Source organism: Canis aureus, chromosome 2 (assembly GCF_053574225.1).
Source record: "Canis aureus isolate CA01 chromosome 2, VMU_Caureus_v.1.0, whole genome shotgun sequence".
In the NCBI taxonomy this organism is placed as follows: domain Eukaryota; kingdom Metazoa; phylum Chordata; class Mammalia; order Carnivora; family Canidae; genus Canis; species Canis aureus.
Window position 1 is genome coordinate 71,892,343 of NC_135612.1, and position 16,141 is coordinate 71,908,483.

Here is a 16,141-nt window from a genome sequence, read left to right on the forward strand (position 1 = left end):
GTGGGAGCCTGCTGTTGGCGGGCACTCCGGCCCATGTAGAACCTGAGCACATCTTACCTGGGGGTCATCACACCAGGGCCTGGGCTTTACCAGTGGGAAGGGGCCCCCACAGCAGACAGAGGTGGGGACAGGATGCCCAGGCAGCCCCCACCGATCAGGGATCAGGCTCTGTTGAACTTGGACAAGACAGAGGAAGCAAGGAGACAGTCAGGGGGTGGAGGGAGGACTCAGGTCTCGATGGATACCTGGTCATACTCTTTTCTTTTGATTTTGATTTTTTTTTTAAGATTTTATTTATTAGAGAGTGGGGGGGGGGGAAGGAGAGCAGGAGCGGGGGAGGGGGTGGAGAGAGAGAGAAGCAGACTCCCCACTGAGCAGGGAGCCTGATGTGGGCTCCATCCCAGGACCCTGAGACCATGACCTGAGCCGAAGGCAGACACTTAACTGACTGAGCCCCCCAGGTGCCTCCTGGTCACACTCTTTTCTTTGGTGCCAGGGGCTAAACAGATTCTCAGACAAAACCCAAGGAAGTGTGCTTGTGCTACAAATATGGAATGCACGTGTGTGTGTGTGTGTGTGTGTGTGTGTGTGTGTGTGTGTGAAGTGCTGAAACAAACATCTCCAGACCTGCAGACCCCTGGCAGTCTGGCCCTCATCGACTTCTCCAGCCTCTCACTCAACATTTCCCCCCAAACCCGGGGGACAAGGCTCTGGCTAACTTCTTGGTCTCCTCTCCCAGAAGCCTTCTCTGGGGTCCCACACTGCCCATGACCCCTCATCCTTCTCATCCCACCAGCCCGTCCCTCATCTGGCATGGCATTGACTCTCCTTTCCCCTTCTCTTGAATTCCCTGGACCAGGAGCAGACCGGGAGCAAGGCTGGGTCCTGCTCACAGCCAGGCCCCAGTGCCCAGTGCTGACCTGGGCACACTGCTGGCCTGGTGACGCAGGTGGGGTGAGGGGTGGGTTTAGACCCCAGCCTTTCTCCTCGCCTCCACCCTCACCACCAGGCAGAGGGCATTGCCTTGGGCTCCCCTCCTTCCTGCAGACCAGGCTCCTCTGTCCTGTCCCACCACCCGTCCCTCCCTGTGTCACCACACCTCCCTCATTTTTCCCCCTAAAAGTGCCTCTTCTTTATCTCCTGGTCAGGTTGGCCGGCTGCCCTAGATGAAGCCCCTTTTGGTGTCCTGAGTCCTGGGCTCGAGGGGCAGTGGGGGCCCCTTCAGATAATGTGTGGCTGTGGGCTCCTGACGCTGGCTTTCTGGAAGCACACGTGCCTGTAAGATAAAGCCATGTTTCTCATCCTTAGTGTAGGCAGGAGCCGGTGAAGGTCAGGGGAGTCATCTGTGACGTGCTGTGACTCACTTTAATTTCAGAGTTCGTCCAGCGAGGCAAGGACCTGGTGAAGGCATCACTGGCTCACCAAGCAGAGGAGATGGCAAGGCTCACGCTGGCCCAGGAAGAGGAACAGAGGAGCTTCCTGGCCGAGGCACAGCCGACCACTGACCCGGGCACGTTCCTCCAGGTGACCCAGCTCCCGACTTACCCCCATGTCCATGGCTGCTCTGTGCCAGGAGCAGCCACACAGGCTGAGTGCTGTGGCTTAGTCCTCGTCACTGTGCAGGGAAAGCCAGAGGCTTTGGCACCTGCCAGACTTGAGGTCAACTGCTCACCTCCGTGTGTCAGTGCAGTGACCTTAGCTGGTCCAGGGGAAGGGAGGGCCGGGCCTGGGAGGCTCAGTGGGCAGGACCAGGGAGGCAAAGGAGCCAGAATATGCCTTTGTCTTGACCTGGAAGGGGGACAAGGAGACAAGAGGTCACCCTCCTTGAGGCCAAAGAAATGAGTTGGTGCCAGCACAGGCTGGAATGGCCAGGCTTATGGTTCTCAGAGAGAGAGAGAACCCTGCCTTTGCCCCCATATTTCCCTGCTAACGACGGGGCAGGGGGCCTGCTTGTCTGTCCTGCACATGGTCAAGCATTTGGGCACTGGGGCCCTCTGGAAGCATGTTGGAATGTGGACTTTGCTGCTAAGGAGCTGGGTGACCTCAGGTGCATTGCTCACAGCACACCCCACCCCACCCCAGGCCTCACCCCACCCCTGACCAGGCCTTTCTTCATCTGCACAATGGGAATATAGGAACCTAACTTATGGGTTGTGAGGCTTCAGGGAGACTCAGCACAGGCCGGGCACACGCTGATGCCCAGGAGACTTGGACAAAGGAAGAACGGTTGAGCAGATGCATGCAAGAATGGACGAATGAGCGAATGAATAAATAAATGAACAAAGGGATGATGAATGAGTGATGAGTGAATGACCCAGCACCCTTCCTCTAGCCCTACAGTTCCCTCTCAGCCTATCTCTCCCTCTACCTCCCCCTGGGGGCAAAGGATCCTTACTGCCTGGTCTCTGCTGCTGTGGCTTCTTGAACCCCAGCTGCATGGGCTCCCCATCTTCCCTCCAGGGAACCTTCCTTGTTGATAAAGCCTCTACTTACAGGGAGAGTCCCCCCACCCCCGTGCATGCTCCCTAAGAAGAGTCCGTCCCTCTGTCCTGTGACCCGCCATGCCTCTGGGTCTGCTCCATCTCCCCTCCACTCCCTAGGCTCCTCAGGGCAGGGTGCAGCCACATGGTCAGAGTGGCCTGGCTGGTTCACCGACCGCACTGACTCACTAGGTGGTGACCTCCCCTGGGTGGTCTCTGGGACCTGGGCGGTGGTCCCCAGCAATTCAGTCACTGAATGATGTCTGGGTTGCTTGTGGCCAGGAGGTCAGGTGTGCAGTTTGCAGCCACATGATATCCCTGTGTCTCAGTTTCTTCATATATAAATCAGGGACAGACATCCTTCAGATCTGAGAGCGGCCCTTTGGCGGAATTCTTCTAGTGAAAAATGGGCATATTTGCACGAGATTCAGTTCCTGTTTTAACTCACAGGCTTTTCATGCGGTCCTAGAGAGGCAGAGGTTGGTCCGGAGTCACCTGGAGGAGGAGAACAGTATCAGAACCACCCAGGCCATGGCTGTGCTTTGCCAGGTATGTGGCCTCCTAGTGGGACCTGCAGAGAACCTCAGGATCTGCGTGTGTGTGGGTATCTCACCTCAGGGCTGGGACCCCAAAGATGCAGGTCCAGGTCTGACCCTGGCCCTCTAGCTGGGCAGCCGGCAAGCCACATGCCCTCCGTGTCACACACCAGGGTCCTGCCTGAAGCATCTTCCATTTTTGGGGTGCTCAGGCCTCCAAATGTCCCCAGAGGCCAAGGCTTTTGGAAGTGAGTTCACCCAGGATGGATCTGTAGGAGTCAGCAGGGCAGTGATGAGGAGGGAGTGCTGGCCCTGAAATAGGGAGGCCTGGATCTGAGTGCCAGCATCACCGCTTTCTCCCTGGGCAAACCTTGTTCAAGTCCAGAACGGGGAGGAAGACTCCACGCTGGCCTTGAGGACTGGCTTGGAGAGAATAGAGGAGACCACCCGTGCCCCCCAGAGTGACAGGGCTCTCCCAGGAAGTGACAATAACCGAGATATAGAGCCTTTGCCTCTGGTGGCACCCAGAGCTGCTGCGAAGCAGAAATGCAGACATCTCCATGCGAGGGAAGCTGACATGTGCCGTTGTGATGGGCAGCAGGTGCAGAGTCTACCCCAGACTCCGAGGACCTAAGGGTCAGTGTCCTGGCTCTGCCCCTTCCTCGCTGTGCAGCATCCAGATTGTACTGGACCTCAGTTTCCCTATCTGTGAAATGGAGACAATGATGGGCCTTCCCATTTTAACATCCCTGTTTCTGGGTACAGAGGAGAGGCGTGAGGGATGTCCTGGGGTTAAGACCAGGTCAGAGACAGCTGTCAGCAGGAAGTGATGCCTGAGCCAAGCTTTGAAGGGGGAGATGAGCCCTGCGGACAAGGAGCCAGGGGGATTCCCAGGCCCAGAAAAACATGTGAAGGTGGGAAGTGCAAACCCTCAGTGCTGTAGCCACTGTACTGGTTAAATGCTATCTGTATCAGTCAGCTCACCTGCTGTAACAAAGCGCCCTAGACAGGGGGCTTAAACAGAGACATTTATCATCTCTTGCTGTTCTGGAGACCAGAAGCCTAAGGCCGGGATGCGGCAGGGTTGGGTTCTCCTGAGGATCCACCCTCTTCCTGGCTTGCAGATGTCCACCTCCTCACTGTCTTCACTTGGCCTTTCCCATGGGCTCATGGAGAGAAAGAGCTCTGGGATCTTCCTCTTATTAGGACACCAGCCCTATCAGCTACAGGCTCCACCATATGACCTCACTTGCCCCCAGCCATCTCCATGAAGGCCCCATCCCCAAATACTGTCATATTGGGGCTAAAGACTTCAGAATTTGAATTTGGAGGCACAATTCCGTTCATAGCAGTACCCCTCAAGATGTCCCCTGGAACCTCAGAATGTGACCTTACTTGGAAGTCAGGTCTTTAAAGATGAAATTGGTTAAAGTGAGGTCATACTGAATTAGGAGAGGCCCTAAGTCCAATGACTGACATCTGCATAAGAAGACCAGAGACTGGGGATGCAAGAGTGGCTCAATGGTTGAGCGTCTGCCATCGGCTCAGGTAGTGATCCCAGGTCCTGGGATCAAGTCCCACATCAGTCTCCCTGCAGGGAGCCTGTTTCTCCCTCTGCCTGTGTCTCTGCCTCTCTCCCTGTGTCTCTCATGAATAAATACGTTTTTTTTTTTAATCTTAAAAAAAAAAAAAAGAAAAGAAAATACTAGAGACTGCTTAGTGTGGGCTGTGTGGCAGAGCAGTGACATCCTGGCTCTGAAATCAGACGTCTGGGTTCCAATCCCAGCCAGGCCATTTACCAGTTAAGGGCTCAGGAATGGCTTAGCTGACTTGGGCTTCAGTGTCCCCATCTGAGCATTCTGATGCACCTCCGAGTTTGAGAACCACTGTCTTGGAGGGCATGGGGAGGTCAAGTGAGCTCATACTCATGGGGCAGATGCTCTGGTTGCCCTGCCCCATGACCCCTGAGCCCTCCAGAGCCCACCTCCAGCAGTCCACTGTTCTCCTCTGCAAAGCAAGGCTGAAACAGCCCATCAGGTATTGTCACGAGAGGAATGAGTGGTGCATGTGAAAGTGCCAGGCCAGTCTCATTGGGTGGCAGTAAATACATCAGTTTTTTAGTAAAGGATTGTGGTGACGCTGAAGTGACTACAGCCTCGTCCCTCCTGTGATGTCCTTAGGATGTTTTGCATTTGGATTCCTGTGCCTGGGTCTAGTTGCCGGGCCTGTGAGAGCTTGGGCCACAAGGGAAAGACCCTGTTTTCTCTAACATGAAGAGAGGCTGTCAGGTGTGAATGAGGAGTGACACCTGCTGGAGTGTGTATCTTAGGAGGAGAGGCTTGGAAATGCACTGCGTGAGATGGTGTGAGGGGTGAGGTGAAGGTGTGCTTGTGATTCTGTGCACCTGCATAGGTGCTTCTGAAGCAGAGAACCAAAGGCTGGTGCCCGCTCGTCTCCCAGAATCAGTCCAGAGGCATTTCCTTAGATTTATTTTACTGTTTCATGTAGAACCCTTTGGTTCCAGATGACTTTGGTTTCTTTTATGTCTTTCAACTATGGAAATCATTGCCTTTGGTTATTGGGGACTGTTTTACGGGTATGAACAGCAGGAGGTGGTCGAAATCCTCTCGTGTAGGAGAAGGGAGGTGATTGGAAAGCTGGTGGTGCCATGCCTGGCTAGGCGACCTCGGACAAGCCTTAACTTCTCTGAGCTACGATGGAGCCCAAGAACCTTCTTGACCATCATGGCAGCGTGTGGAGTGCGGGAGATCAGGGCTGGCACCCAGGGCCCAGCACACAGTAGGTGCTCACTAAATCCCTCCCTGGTGGCCCTGCTGCTGAGCACATTGCCCCAAAGGTCCTGAGCCCCGGGGGTGACGAGCACAGCTCTGGACATCTGACCTCCTCACTGACTAGCTGGAGGCTGGGAGGAGTCCATTCGTTCATTCTTTCATTCAATAATTTTTGCTCTCCTTTGTGCAACCTATGGTCAGCCCCTGACCAAACAGATAAAGCACTGAGCAGGGTGTGAGAAGTGTGGGGCCGGGGTCTCTTTTCATGGTTGACACCTCATCTCCTTTGTTAAAATGGAGATACTAAGCCTTCCTCGTGGGGCTGTCCAGAGGCATACCTGCGTTCACACGTGCGAAGCAGCTAGAGTTGCGTCAGGCACCTGGTGAGCATTCAGAATACACCGTCACGATCACTGTCACCATCACCCCCTGTCTGGCAGGGTGTATATGCGGAGAAATGCACTCAAGATAACTCGTCTCGCAGCCTGGCTGGCTCTTTCACAGAGCCAGGCACCTGGAGCTGTCATCCCCCCTCTTTGGGTGGGAGACCGATCACGGTGTTGTGGGCATGGAGCCTGTGAGAGAAGTTTGATGGCCATCTAAGGGTTCTCAGGCTGCAGAGAAAAGTGCATTTTTCTAAATTTGTGCCATCTCTTGGCCTTTAAACAAACAGTAAATTCTCAGCATGTTGGGACAGATGCCGCTACATCACACATCTCAGTGCTTCGTAGGGAGATTCCTGAAATGAGCACAGAGCCATCCTGGTGATGGTGGATGCACAACTGAGTCACCCCATTGTGTCCAGGGTACCACATAGGCCCATTGGCTTGTGCGGACCTCACTCTGGCCTACCCATGCTGTGTCTGCCGAAGGGCCCATAGCAGAGTGCAGAGGGGTAGCAGCCCACCCAGCCTGAACCTTCTCGGCTCCCAACTCTCACAGTGAATTGGGACTGAAACAGAAGTGAAACTGGCCTCAGAGATCACAGCACTAATAATTATCAGTGCCCAGGAAGTGTTGGGGAGTAATCCTGGACACCCTCCCTCCTGACACCAAGTATAAGCTTGAGGGTCCCCAAGATGACCTTCAGGTCCTTTAATTCTCCAGAAGGACTCACCCTGAAAGCGCTGTGGGTTCCAGCACAAGCCATACAGATGACAGTTAGAATGAGGGGCGGAGGGGCAGCCCGCGTGGCTCAGCGGTTTAGCGCCGCCTTCAGCCCAGGGCGTGATCCTGGAGACCTGGGATCGAGTCCCACGTTGCGCTCCCTGCATGGAGCCTGCTTCTCCCTCTGCCTGTGTCTCTGCCTCTCTCTCTCTCTCTCTTTCTCTCTCTCTCTCTGTTCCTCATGAATTAAAAAAAAAAAAATCTTAAAAAGAATGAGGGGTGGAGCCCAGGGCTCCATCCCGCAGATTCCAAGTGTCCTTTCCCGCCGAGTGTGGATGACACGAACTCCTCCCAGCCGTGACACGTGACATGGCACACCAGGCATGACCAGCCACAGAACCTCGCCCAAGCTGTGGTCCACGATATTTCCTGGGGCTCAGCCTCAGAGACCGGGCTGACTTCCAGGATCCCTGACCTCAAGCCCCGGCCCCACTGGAGGATGAGCCGACACCACATGGCCAGCTCTTTGTCTTAAAGCTTCTGAGTGGCTTTGAACGTCATGCCTTAGTCATCAGAAGTTCAAAGTCCAGGTCTTGTGATTATACTCTCGCGAGTACCTGAGGGCTTGTTTCATGTCTGTTGCTTGTGTGGGCCTCTGCTAATGTTGTCTTGTCTCCTGGTGAGCCTGTTTACTCTTTATTATATGCCTTATTCCAAATTTTTATGTTTACTTGTGAAAGTGTGTTCAGACAGACAGTCATGTCCTTCAAAGAGGATTTTCCTTCGCTTCTGGCAGATGACTTGGGGCTCTGGGGCCCAGGGTGACCTTCATTCAAGGTCAGGACCTGAAACATCGCAGGCCCTCTGGGTTGTAGCTGTTTGAACCAGTTTGAAGAGTCCGTCTCCTTCTACTACATTGCAGTGCAGCTTTCTGGCTTCCGGCGCTATGCGCGGAATGGCTTAGCAGGCCTCAGCCCCGGGGAGCCATGAGCTCCATCTTCGGTCTCTTTGGCACTCGTAGCCATCAGACGTCCCATCAGCTGTTCAGCCACCACCTCTGGATTGGCCCACTCCCAGGAGCTGGGCATGCATCCCTGACTGCCTTTTCCCTGACCTCAGCCCGAGCTACCTTGCTGGCTCACTTGGGATTTTCATGATCACGTAATAAGCATTTTGTCCAGCTTTGTTTATCATTTGTCCTCAGAGGGAGAGTTGGCCCAGATGACCTGGTTGGCTATTATCCTTAGGCTCTCTAAATCTTTGAAAAGGACGTGGGTCATGTATGCCCCTGTCATGATTGCTTATTCTGAACAAAGTCCAGCTTGGCCATGAGCTTCTTAAAGCAGGACACTCACTGGTTTAATTAACATTGACTTGAATTAAATTTCACTTCTGTTCATTAAGCACAGCAAGCATGACCTAGGTGCACCATGTCAGGTGCTGTAAATATGTTTATTTTTCTATCAAAACCCCAACTATCCATGTAGCATACTGGTTATGAGTATGAGTTCAGTAATCTGATGGCCAGGACCCACCCTCCACAAATCCTGTGCCGTTACTTATCTGATCTGTGCCTTAGTTTCCTTATCAGTGAAATGATAGTAGTTATAATAGAGCATCATCATTGGACTACTCTAAGGATCAAATGAGATTATACAGGAAAGGTGTTTGTGGCACCCTCTCATATATGGTAAGAATCCATAATTATTACCAATTAAACCATCATTGCCAGCTATTTGCCAGATGCTGTGTGAGGCCCTGCAGATGGTTGGGTAGTAAGATAAGACTTTGTTGTAAAGAAACCTCCTGTTCTCATCCTTGAGGACAAAGACACAGCCAATGACCACGAAGGGTGGTGAGTGCTGGGGGGGTAAGGATGGGCACCTCAGTGGACACTAAGGACTTCACAGATAGCCCCCACCAATGCCAAGACTTACGGCACTGAAAGGAATCCAAGCAGAATCCATGAAGGGAAAAGACATGTAGGGCAAAGTCCAGGAGAAACCAAGAGCAAGCTTCCAGAGTCCTCTCGCAGTGGGGCTGTGTGTAATCCCACCCCTGCAATGAGTGCAACAACTTGTGTGAAGTGGAAAACTCCCCTGAGCTTAGGAGTCCAAAGATTTTGCTGGGAGTCAGTCCCATGGGCACGCCTTGCCTGGCATGCACCAAGGTTTCAGACTCCTAGAAGGAAGCCGGGTATTTAGTCTAAACTATACTGTGTGCAATCAAACCCCACAGCCAGGTCTTCCCAGAAGAGGAGACCCTGACTTGAGTTTTGAAACATGTGTGGGGAGTTCCTAGACAGAAAAGGGAGAATGGACATTCTACATCATGTCTGTGAGTCATGCATTGGGACTGAACGGACTGAACCTGAGGGCTTGGTCCAGGAGGATGTAAGATGTGGGTACAGATCTGAGTATTGTGTAGCCTCCGCTCTCAGCAAGCTGTGGTTCAGGGGAGAGGTGACAAATAAATTGTAGTTTCAGTGACCTGGTGTGGCTGACCAAAGAGCTGTGGGAACCCAGGGTCAGATACCCATGTTGGTCTGAGCCTCCTGAGGAAGGCTTCACAGAAAAGGGTTTATTTTGCAGGGGTGTTGAAGGATGAATAGAAGTTCACTCCAGGTATGAAAGTGTCTGAATTTGGGATGAGGGAGAGTGGCTTGAAAAAGCCTCTGTGTAAAGAAACATGCAATAAGACACCATTTATGTGGCTAACACAGTCACGAAAGGGCACATTTGTGGATATAATATACAGTGAAAGTATAGAAGTCTAAGCTCAAAGAGACATGCCAAGTTCATGGTGATGGCCGTCTCTGAGGATGCTGAGAGGGAGCAGAAGAGAACTGTAGGAAGAGCGTAAGGAATTCCAGTATCACCTGTCAATTTTAGTGTTTTTAATCTAAAAAGAGGATCTGAGTGGTAGAATCACAAGCATTTATTTTTTAAAAGTTTTTATTTATTTATTTATTCATGAGAGACAGAGAGAGAAGCAGAGACATAGACAGAGGGAGAAGCAGGCTCCATGCAGGAAGCCCGATGTGGCACTCGATCTTGGGACTTCGGGATCAGGCCCTGAGCCAAAGGCAGATGCTCAACCACTGAGCTACCCAGGCATCCCTAATATATTACTGTATGTGAGTTTTTTGTTTTCCTCAATTTAAAGAAGTACATATTCAGGAAGACTGGAGTGGGTGAGGTTGGCTGAAGGGAACAGAACAGTGGAAACTGAGGCAGGACCTCCCAGCAGCCCTGCGAGGTAACCTTGAGAGTCAGGGGAAGAGAGGCCTTCCAGGTTCTCCCAGCTGAAAATACAGTAAGATCTGTGCTTTAAAAAAAAAAAAAAAAAAAGATCTGTGCTTTATGCAGATAACTGGCCTAAGCTTGGAGGGTTGAGGGAGGCAGAGAGCGCAGGGGTGATGAAAATAATCTGGAGGGAGGTTTTGAGGGGTCACCAGAGATTAAGAGCTTGTGGGTCAGAGGACAGGACAGGGTGGCAGGGAAAGGACCAGAAGGCAGTGGGTGTTTTCCATATGTGTGTGGGATATGTGTGTATGCGTGTGTGTGTGTGTGTGTGTGTGTGTGTGTGTGTGTGTGACTGGAGAGCTCCCTTCACTGGGTTTCCTCTGTGGTTTGTGGAAAGCCCACAGCCCTGGCCCAGATGAGAACATGACTTATAGCTCCATCACGTGCTCTCGTCCTCAGGAGCTGTACTGCAGCACCATGGAAACGTTCCAGAAATTTGTGGAGGTCCTGTTCCTTCAGACGCTCCCAGGTGTGACCGGCCTCTCCCGGGCAGAGTGTGAGTACTTGAGGCAGGAGGTCCAGGAGAACACAGCCCAGCAGCTGGGGAAGTCGGATCGCTTCCGCAAACAGCAGTGGAAACTCTTCCAAGATCTCCTGGAGCAAGACAGGCAGGTGGGCATTTTGGAAAACCAGGTCTGAGGTCTACCTCTGTTTACATTTAGGAAGAACATAGAGAGATCTCATTCAGGGAGCATCCCCTAGTGCCGGCGCTAGGCATCTTACCGACCCAGTGCCTGCCGGCCATTCCCAGCCAGGGTGGGCAGGAGAAGAGAGCAGAGGGTGGGAAGTTGCTAGATAATGCATACAACTGGTCCGTCCAGAAAGAGCAGCAGTGCCTGTTCTTTAGAATGACAGAAGGTAGCTTCTAGGGGGGTGGACTTGGTGGGGGGCTGAGCTGCACACCTGGAACTCCTACTTTCCAGTGAGAGTCTGTTGCATTATGAAAACCAGGTCTACATGTGGTAGATGGGGCAGTGGCCCCAAAGCTGTCCACATCCTAATCCCCTGAACCTGTGAATCATCACCTAACATGGCAGAAGAGACCTTGCTGAAGTGATTATATTAAGAACATGGAAATGGAGGGGTTGTCCTGAAGGATCCAGGTGGCCCCAGTGCAGTCACAGGGTCCTTCTGAAAGGGAAGGGGGAGAGTCAGGGTCAGAGAAGGAACAGTGATGACCTGAGCAGTGGATAGCATGATGTGGCCACGAGCCGAGGCATGCAGGTGCCTCAGGAAGCAGGAGAGGGCAGGGTGCAGATTCCCCCCTGGGGCCTCCAAAGGGATCATAACTCTGTCAGCACCTGATTTTAGCTGATAAGACCCATTTCGGACTTCTGACCTCCAGAATTGTAGGATAATGAATTTGTGTGGCTGTAAGCCACAGAATTTGTAGTAATGCGTTATGGCAGCAATAGGAAACTATATACATTAATTTTGTTTAATACAAATAATTTATATTTAATATTACATTGATTTTATTTTTTAAAAAAATGAAATATGTCAAATAAAGAAGGCATTTCCAAATGGGCCAGGCACTGGAACACTTGCATTTCCTTTCTCTCTTGCCTTCTTGCACACTGTAGGCTGTAACACTAATGTGTCAATATCCCAGTATCTAGCAGTGACCAGGTGACAGAGTCCTGGCCTATGAGACAAAGTGTGGCCCCAGTAAAGAGCTTCCCTTCTAATACAAAAGCCAAGTGCGGCTAGGAGAAATCCCCTGCTTTGGCACTCCCTGTTCTTCCTGCCCAGAGCATGTGCAGGAGGCCTGGGGCACACCAGCCTTCTCTTGACTTACAGGCAGGTTGCAGGAGAATGGAGGCAGATGTCCTCAGGATGGTGGAGCAGAGAGTGAACACCACTGTCCCAGCCCTGGTTTGCCCTGTTATAAGAATCAGCTTGTCTCTTTACCATGGGTGTCCTATTAGTTACAGAAGAGCACTTGGCTGATGCATGGAAGAGAGGTTTTCCAAATCAACTACCTGGAGCTATCCAGTGTACCAAGTAAGGAAAGCAGGGTGTCGTGCAAGCACGTGTCCACTCAGAGCCACAGGGCAGCACAGGGCCTAGCTTCCTGTAAAGTCTCCTTTATATTTAGTTCACTCCTCCGTCAGCTGCATCTTGTACTGATGAGAGATGGTTTCCTCTCATCAGTAACTGTCTCTTGCACTTGGCTCTAAGTTCCCGCAGGACAACATTTCTGCTTTTTTATTTCTCTATCCCCCCGCCCTTATTCAAAGTCTAGGGCCTGGGACACAGCGTGGCCTCAGGAAAACTTGACTGCATTACCAACAAGGATAGTGCAGCTTTGGAAATTATCACAGGGTCACCTTACTATTATTCCAGGGGATGTAAATGAAGCTGAATCCATCGGATTCACACCAGTGCTGGGCCCAGACCATTTAATTTACGATCTCTGGGGAGGGAGGAGGACAGGCTGGCCACATGAGTCTAATTGTTCGTCTGGTGAAAGCTCCCCAAATGGGAGGAAAGGCCTCTGAGAGGCAGCTGTAGCGCAGATGGGTCCCTAACCTTGGAAGCTGGATATGTGGGTTGAAGCCAGTGCAGCGCCACCAACAGCTGGGTGACCTCATCTGGTTAGCGGACGCCCCACAGCTCTGGGGTTTTGCACAACTTGATAAATGTCTCAGGATCTCTGCTTCTGAGTGAAAAGTAGGGATCAAAATACCCAACAGGGTTGCTGTGAGATAATACAAGATAAGACCTTTCACACAGTGTTGTCTCCTTAGGTAATAATTATTGACATCAAAAAAAAAAAATCCAGAACTTCATTTCTGATAAATATTAGGCCAACACCCATGATGCATCTGAAACCCTCTGGTTACAAGTCTTGAGTTATTTTAAGCAAATATTAGACAAAGCATAGGTTCCGCTTTTTATGTCCCATTTATTTACTTTCTATATACATGCATATGAATTTTCCGTGGCTTTTGTGGAAGGGTTTCAAGAGGAGTTTTGCATGCAAGAAGCAAGCAGGGTGGTTAATGACCTTATCAGCTGATTAAGTAAGTATGACTCAAGGCTGTTTTCTCAACGCATATATGTCATAATTAATTTACTGATTGATTGTTTAATTGCCTTAAATTACCATAAGATATTTAGAGGTCCATGTCGCACTCCCGCTTACCATATTTTTTCCTTGATGATAAAAATGAGTGATGAGCTTTCTATAATTCAAATGAATATTTAGTCATAAGAGGAAAGCACCAACAAAACTGTTCGTGGAAAATGAAACACACACCCAGACTTTGAAATGCATTTTCCACATGGTCTTCTACCCAAAGGCCCTTGATAATTTCATGTCCTATTACTCATGGAAGTGGTTAAATATTATGGAATCTGTTGACTGCCCAGTTGGAACAGGTTGTAGAATGGTAGTTCTCAAAACGTGATCTGTTCTAATGTTGCTTTCTAGGTTTTACCCCAGTCCACTGCGTTAGGTCTGCCCACAGATGTCCCCATCCTAATTCTCCCCATCCTAATAGCTCTGAATATGGGACCTCACATGGCACAAGGGACTTTGCAAACGTGATTCGGTTCAGGATCTTGAGACAGGGAGAGTCTCCTGGACTACTCAGGTGGACCCAATGTAATTACCGGGGTTCTTATAAATAGTGAAAGAGGTGGTGCAGGAGAGTCAGCATGATGTGGTTGGTGTGAGAAAGTCTTGGGTCTCGTGGCTGCAATGCAGCCTGTGGCTGAGGTCTCATCCGGAGACTCAGCTGGAAGAGAATCACTTCCAAGCTCACTTACGTGGTTCTTGGCAAGATTCTGTCCCTCAGGTTTTGGACTGAGGCTGACAACTGCCTTGTTTATGTGTGCAGCACAGAATGTGTTCCAGACTCTGTCCTCTGCCTGTGCACTCCCTGGATGTGATGAGTAGGCATGGATGTGTCGTGTGCCCAAAACAACTGCCGGTCTTCCTGCCCAACCTGCTCCATCCACACTCTTCCTCCATCTTCCCATCAACTGGGCCAAAATCCTTGGAGTTATCTTGACTCGTCTTTCTTTCACCCCTGACATCTAACTGACAGGAGGTCGCACAGGCTCTGCCTTCTGTCTGGTCCAGAATGGAGCCACTCCATCATGTCTGTTCTTGCACCTGGTCACAGCTGCCCCACCTCTCAGCAGGTCACCATGACAACCAGCCCCCTGGGCTCCCGGAATCCGTCTCCCCCCCCCACTATGGTCTGTTCTCAACTCCCAGCCAGAGAGACACTTTAAAAACCTACCACATGACACTAACTTTTAAGATGTGCATTTAAAAAAATATTTTAACAGCCTAGATGCTGAGATGCATAATAATTTAATTGGCAGTGATTTGTCTCCCTTAGTGATACTTAAAATAATTGTGTATCTTATAATTTCCAGCACATCAGGTTTGCTAAAAGACACTGCCATGTCGTGTCACTTCTTTGCTCCCAACTCCCAGTGGCTTCTCTTTTCATGCATCGTAAAGCCAGCATCCTCATTGTGCCCTATGAGCATTCCACTTCAGGGCCTGGGCTTCCCTCTAACCTCGTCCTTCTCTCCCCAGCTCGTTCCACTCCAGCCATGCTGGCTGCCTTGCGTTCTCCAGCGCACTGGCTGTGTTCCTGCCTTGCTCTTGTCCACTGCAGGTCTTTGCTCCCACGGTACCCTCACACGAGGCCACCCTCACAATGAGGCCTGCCCTGACTGTGCTTTCTAAAATGGCAGTGCCCCTCCCTCAGCACTACAACATTTGCCTGAGGTGTTGGGCTTTAGAACCTACCCACCTGTAAGCCCACCCCATTTATGGGAGAACACTTCAAGACTCTTAGCATGTTCCAGGCATCCCTGACTGCTAGTTCCTTCCCCCTTTCTCTCCATGGTAATTCTGCACTTGAAACAAACAGTAAACTTGTCCAAAGCCACAAAATTACCAGGTAGCAGTGACCAGGGTCAGCACTCTAGCCCACCGAAGCAACTTGTCGCTCTGGAGTTACGCATTCATGAGCCAGCATTTGATAGCTTTGGAGCAGTTGGTGGGACACCTGCAGGCACCATGTAGTCCGATGCCTTGGTCCCCTCAGCTATGTTTGAGTCTGATGCTGGTTTTACCTACATTCTGAAGTGCCCACCAAAGATCCCCATATACTTTAGTAACTACGTACACTTACCATTTAGAGAAGTGAGGCTGTGCAGAATTTTCTTTTTTTTTTTCTTTTGAGAAGAGAGAGAGAGCACAAGTTGGGGGAGGGCCAGAGGAAGAGGGGGAGAATCTCAAACAGACTCCCCACTGAGTGTTAAATGTTTTAAGACTTAGATACAAATTAGAAATTTCAAAAATCCTTAGAAGGAACCATAAGAGAAAATTTTAATGAAATCAGGGGAGAGAAGGATCTCTTAAACAAGAAACAAAAGGCATGTTCCAACAAAGCAGTGATGGGTACAGTGAACTTGAGTTGACCCCTGTTCCTCTGTGCGGATTTAGGTGTGGATGGAGGAGCATGCCCTGTCCTCCGTGCTGCAGACACACCTGCAAGATGACCATGAGAGCATCGTCCACCAAGTCTTGGGCCGACTTGGTGGTCTCACTGAAGAGTAAGTACAGCTTTCTGAAGGGTGGAGGTCTGTGTCCTGTGTGATCTCCATGCTAACTTCAGTGTTCTCATCTGTTAAGTGGACACATTAACTGTCCCCTGCCATTCTTGTGGTATGGTTTTGAGTCCAACCGAACTGTAAATGTACATGTGGAGAAGAATGGTAGCAGAGTGCTACAGGTAAAGGCTTGGAGTCAGAATTGATCTGGGCAAATGACTTACCATTTATTGTCCTCAATTTCCTCACCCATAAAATGGGCTCATAATACCTACTTCATAGAGCTGTCTTGCATAGGAACCTTTTAAAACACTTTTTTTGGGAAAGTATTTACATAT

The 16,141-nt window shown here is 50.7% G+C and overlaps 1 protein-coding gene across 2 annotated transcripts in view; it reads left to right on the forward strand.

The window, feature by feature from the left end:
• The window catches only part of EVC (EvC ciliary complex subunit 1), a 66,090-nt gene that overhangs the window by 30,718 nt on the left and 19,231 nt on the right, over positions 1–16,141 (forward strand). For both annotated transcript variants that reach the window (XM_077878670.1, XM_077878671.1), the window contains exons 10-13: positions 1,376–1,524; positions 2,931–3,029; positions 10,620–10,832; positions 15,697–15,806. In XM_077878670.1, the coding sequence (XP_077734796.1) occupies positions 1,376–1,524; positions 2,931–3,029; positions 10,620–10,832; positions 15,697–15,806 (571 nt within the window). The remainder of the gene's footprint in view (positions 1–1,375; positions 1,525–2,930; positions 3,030–10,619; positions 10,833–15,696; positions 15,807–16,141) is intronic.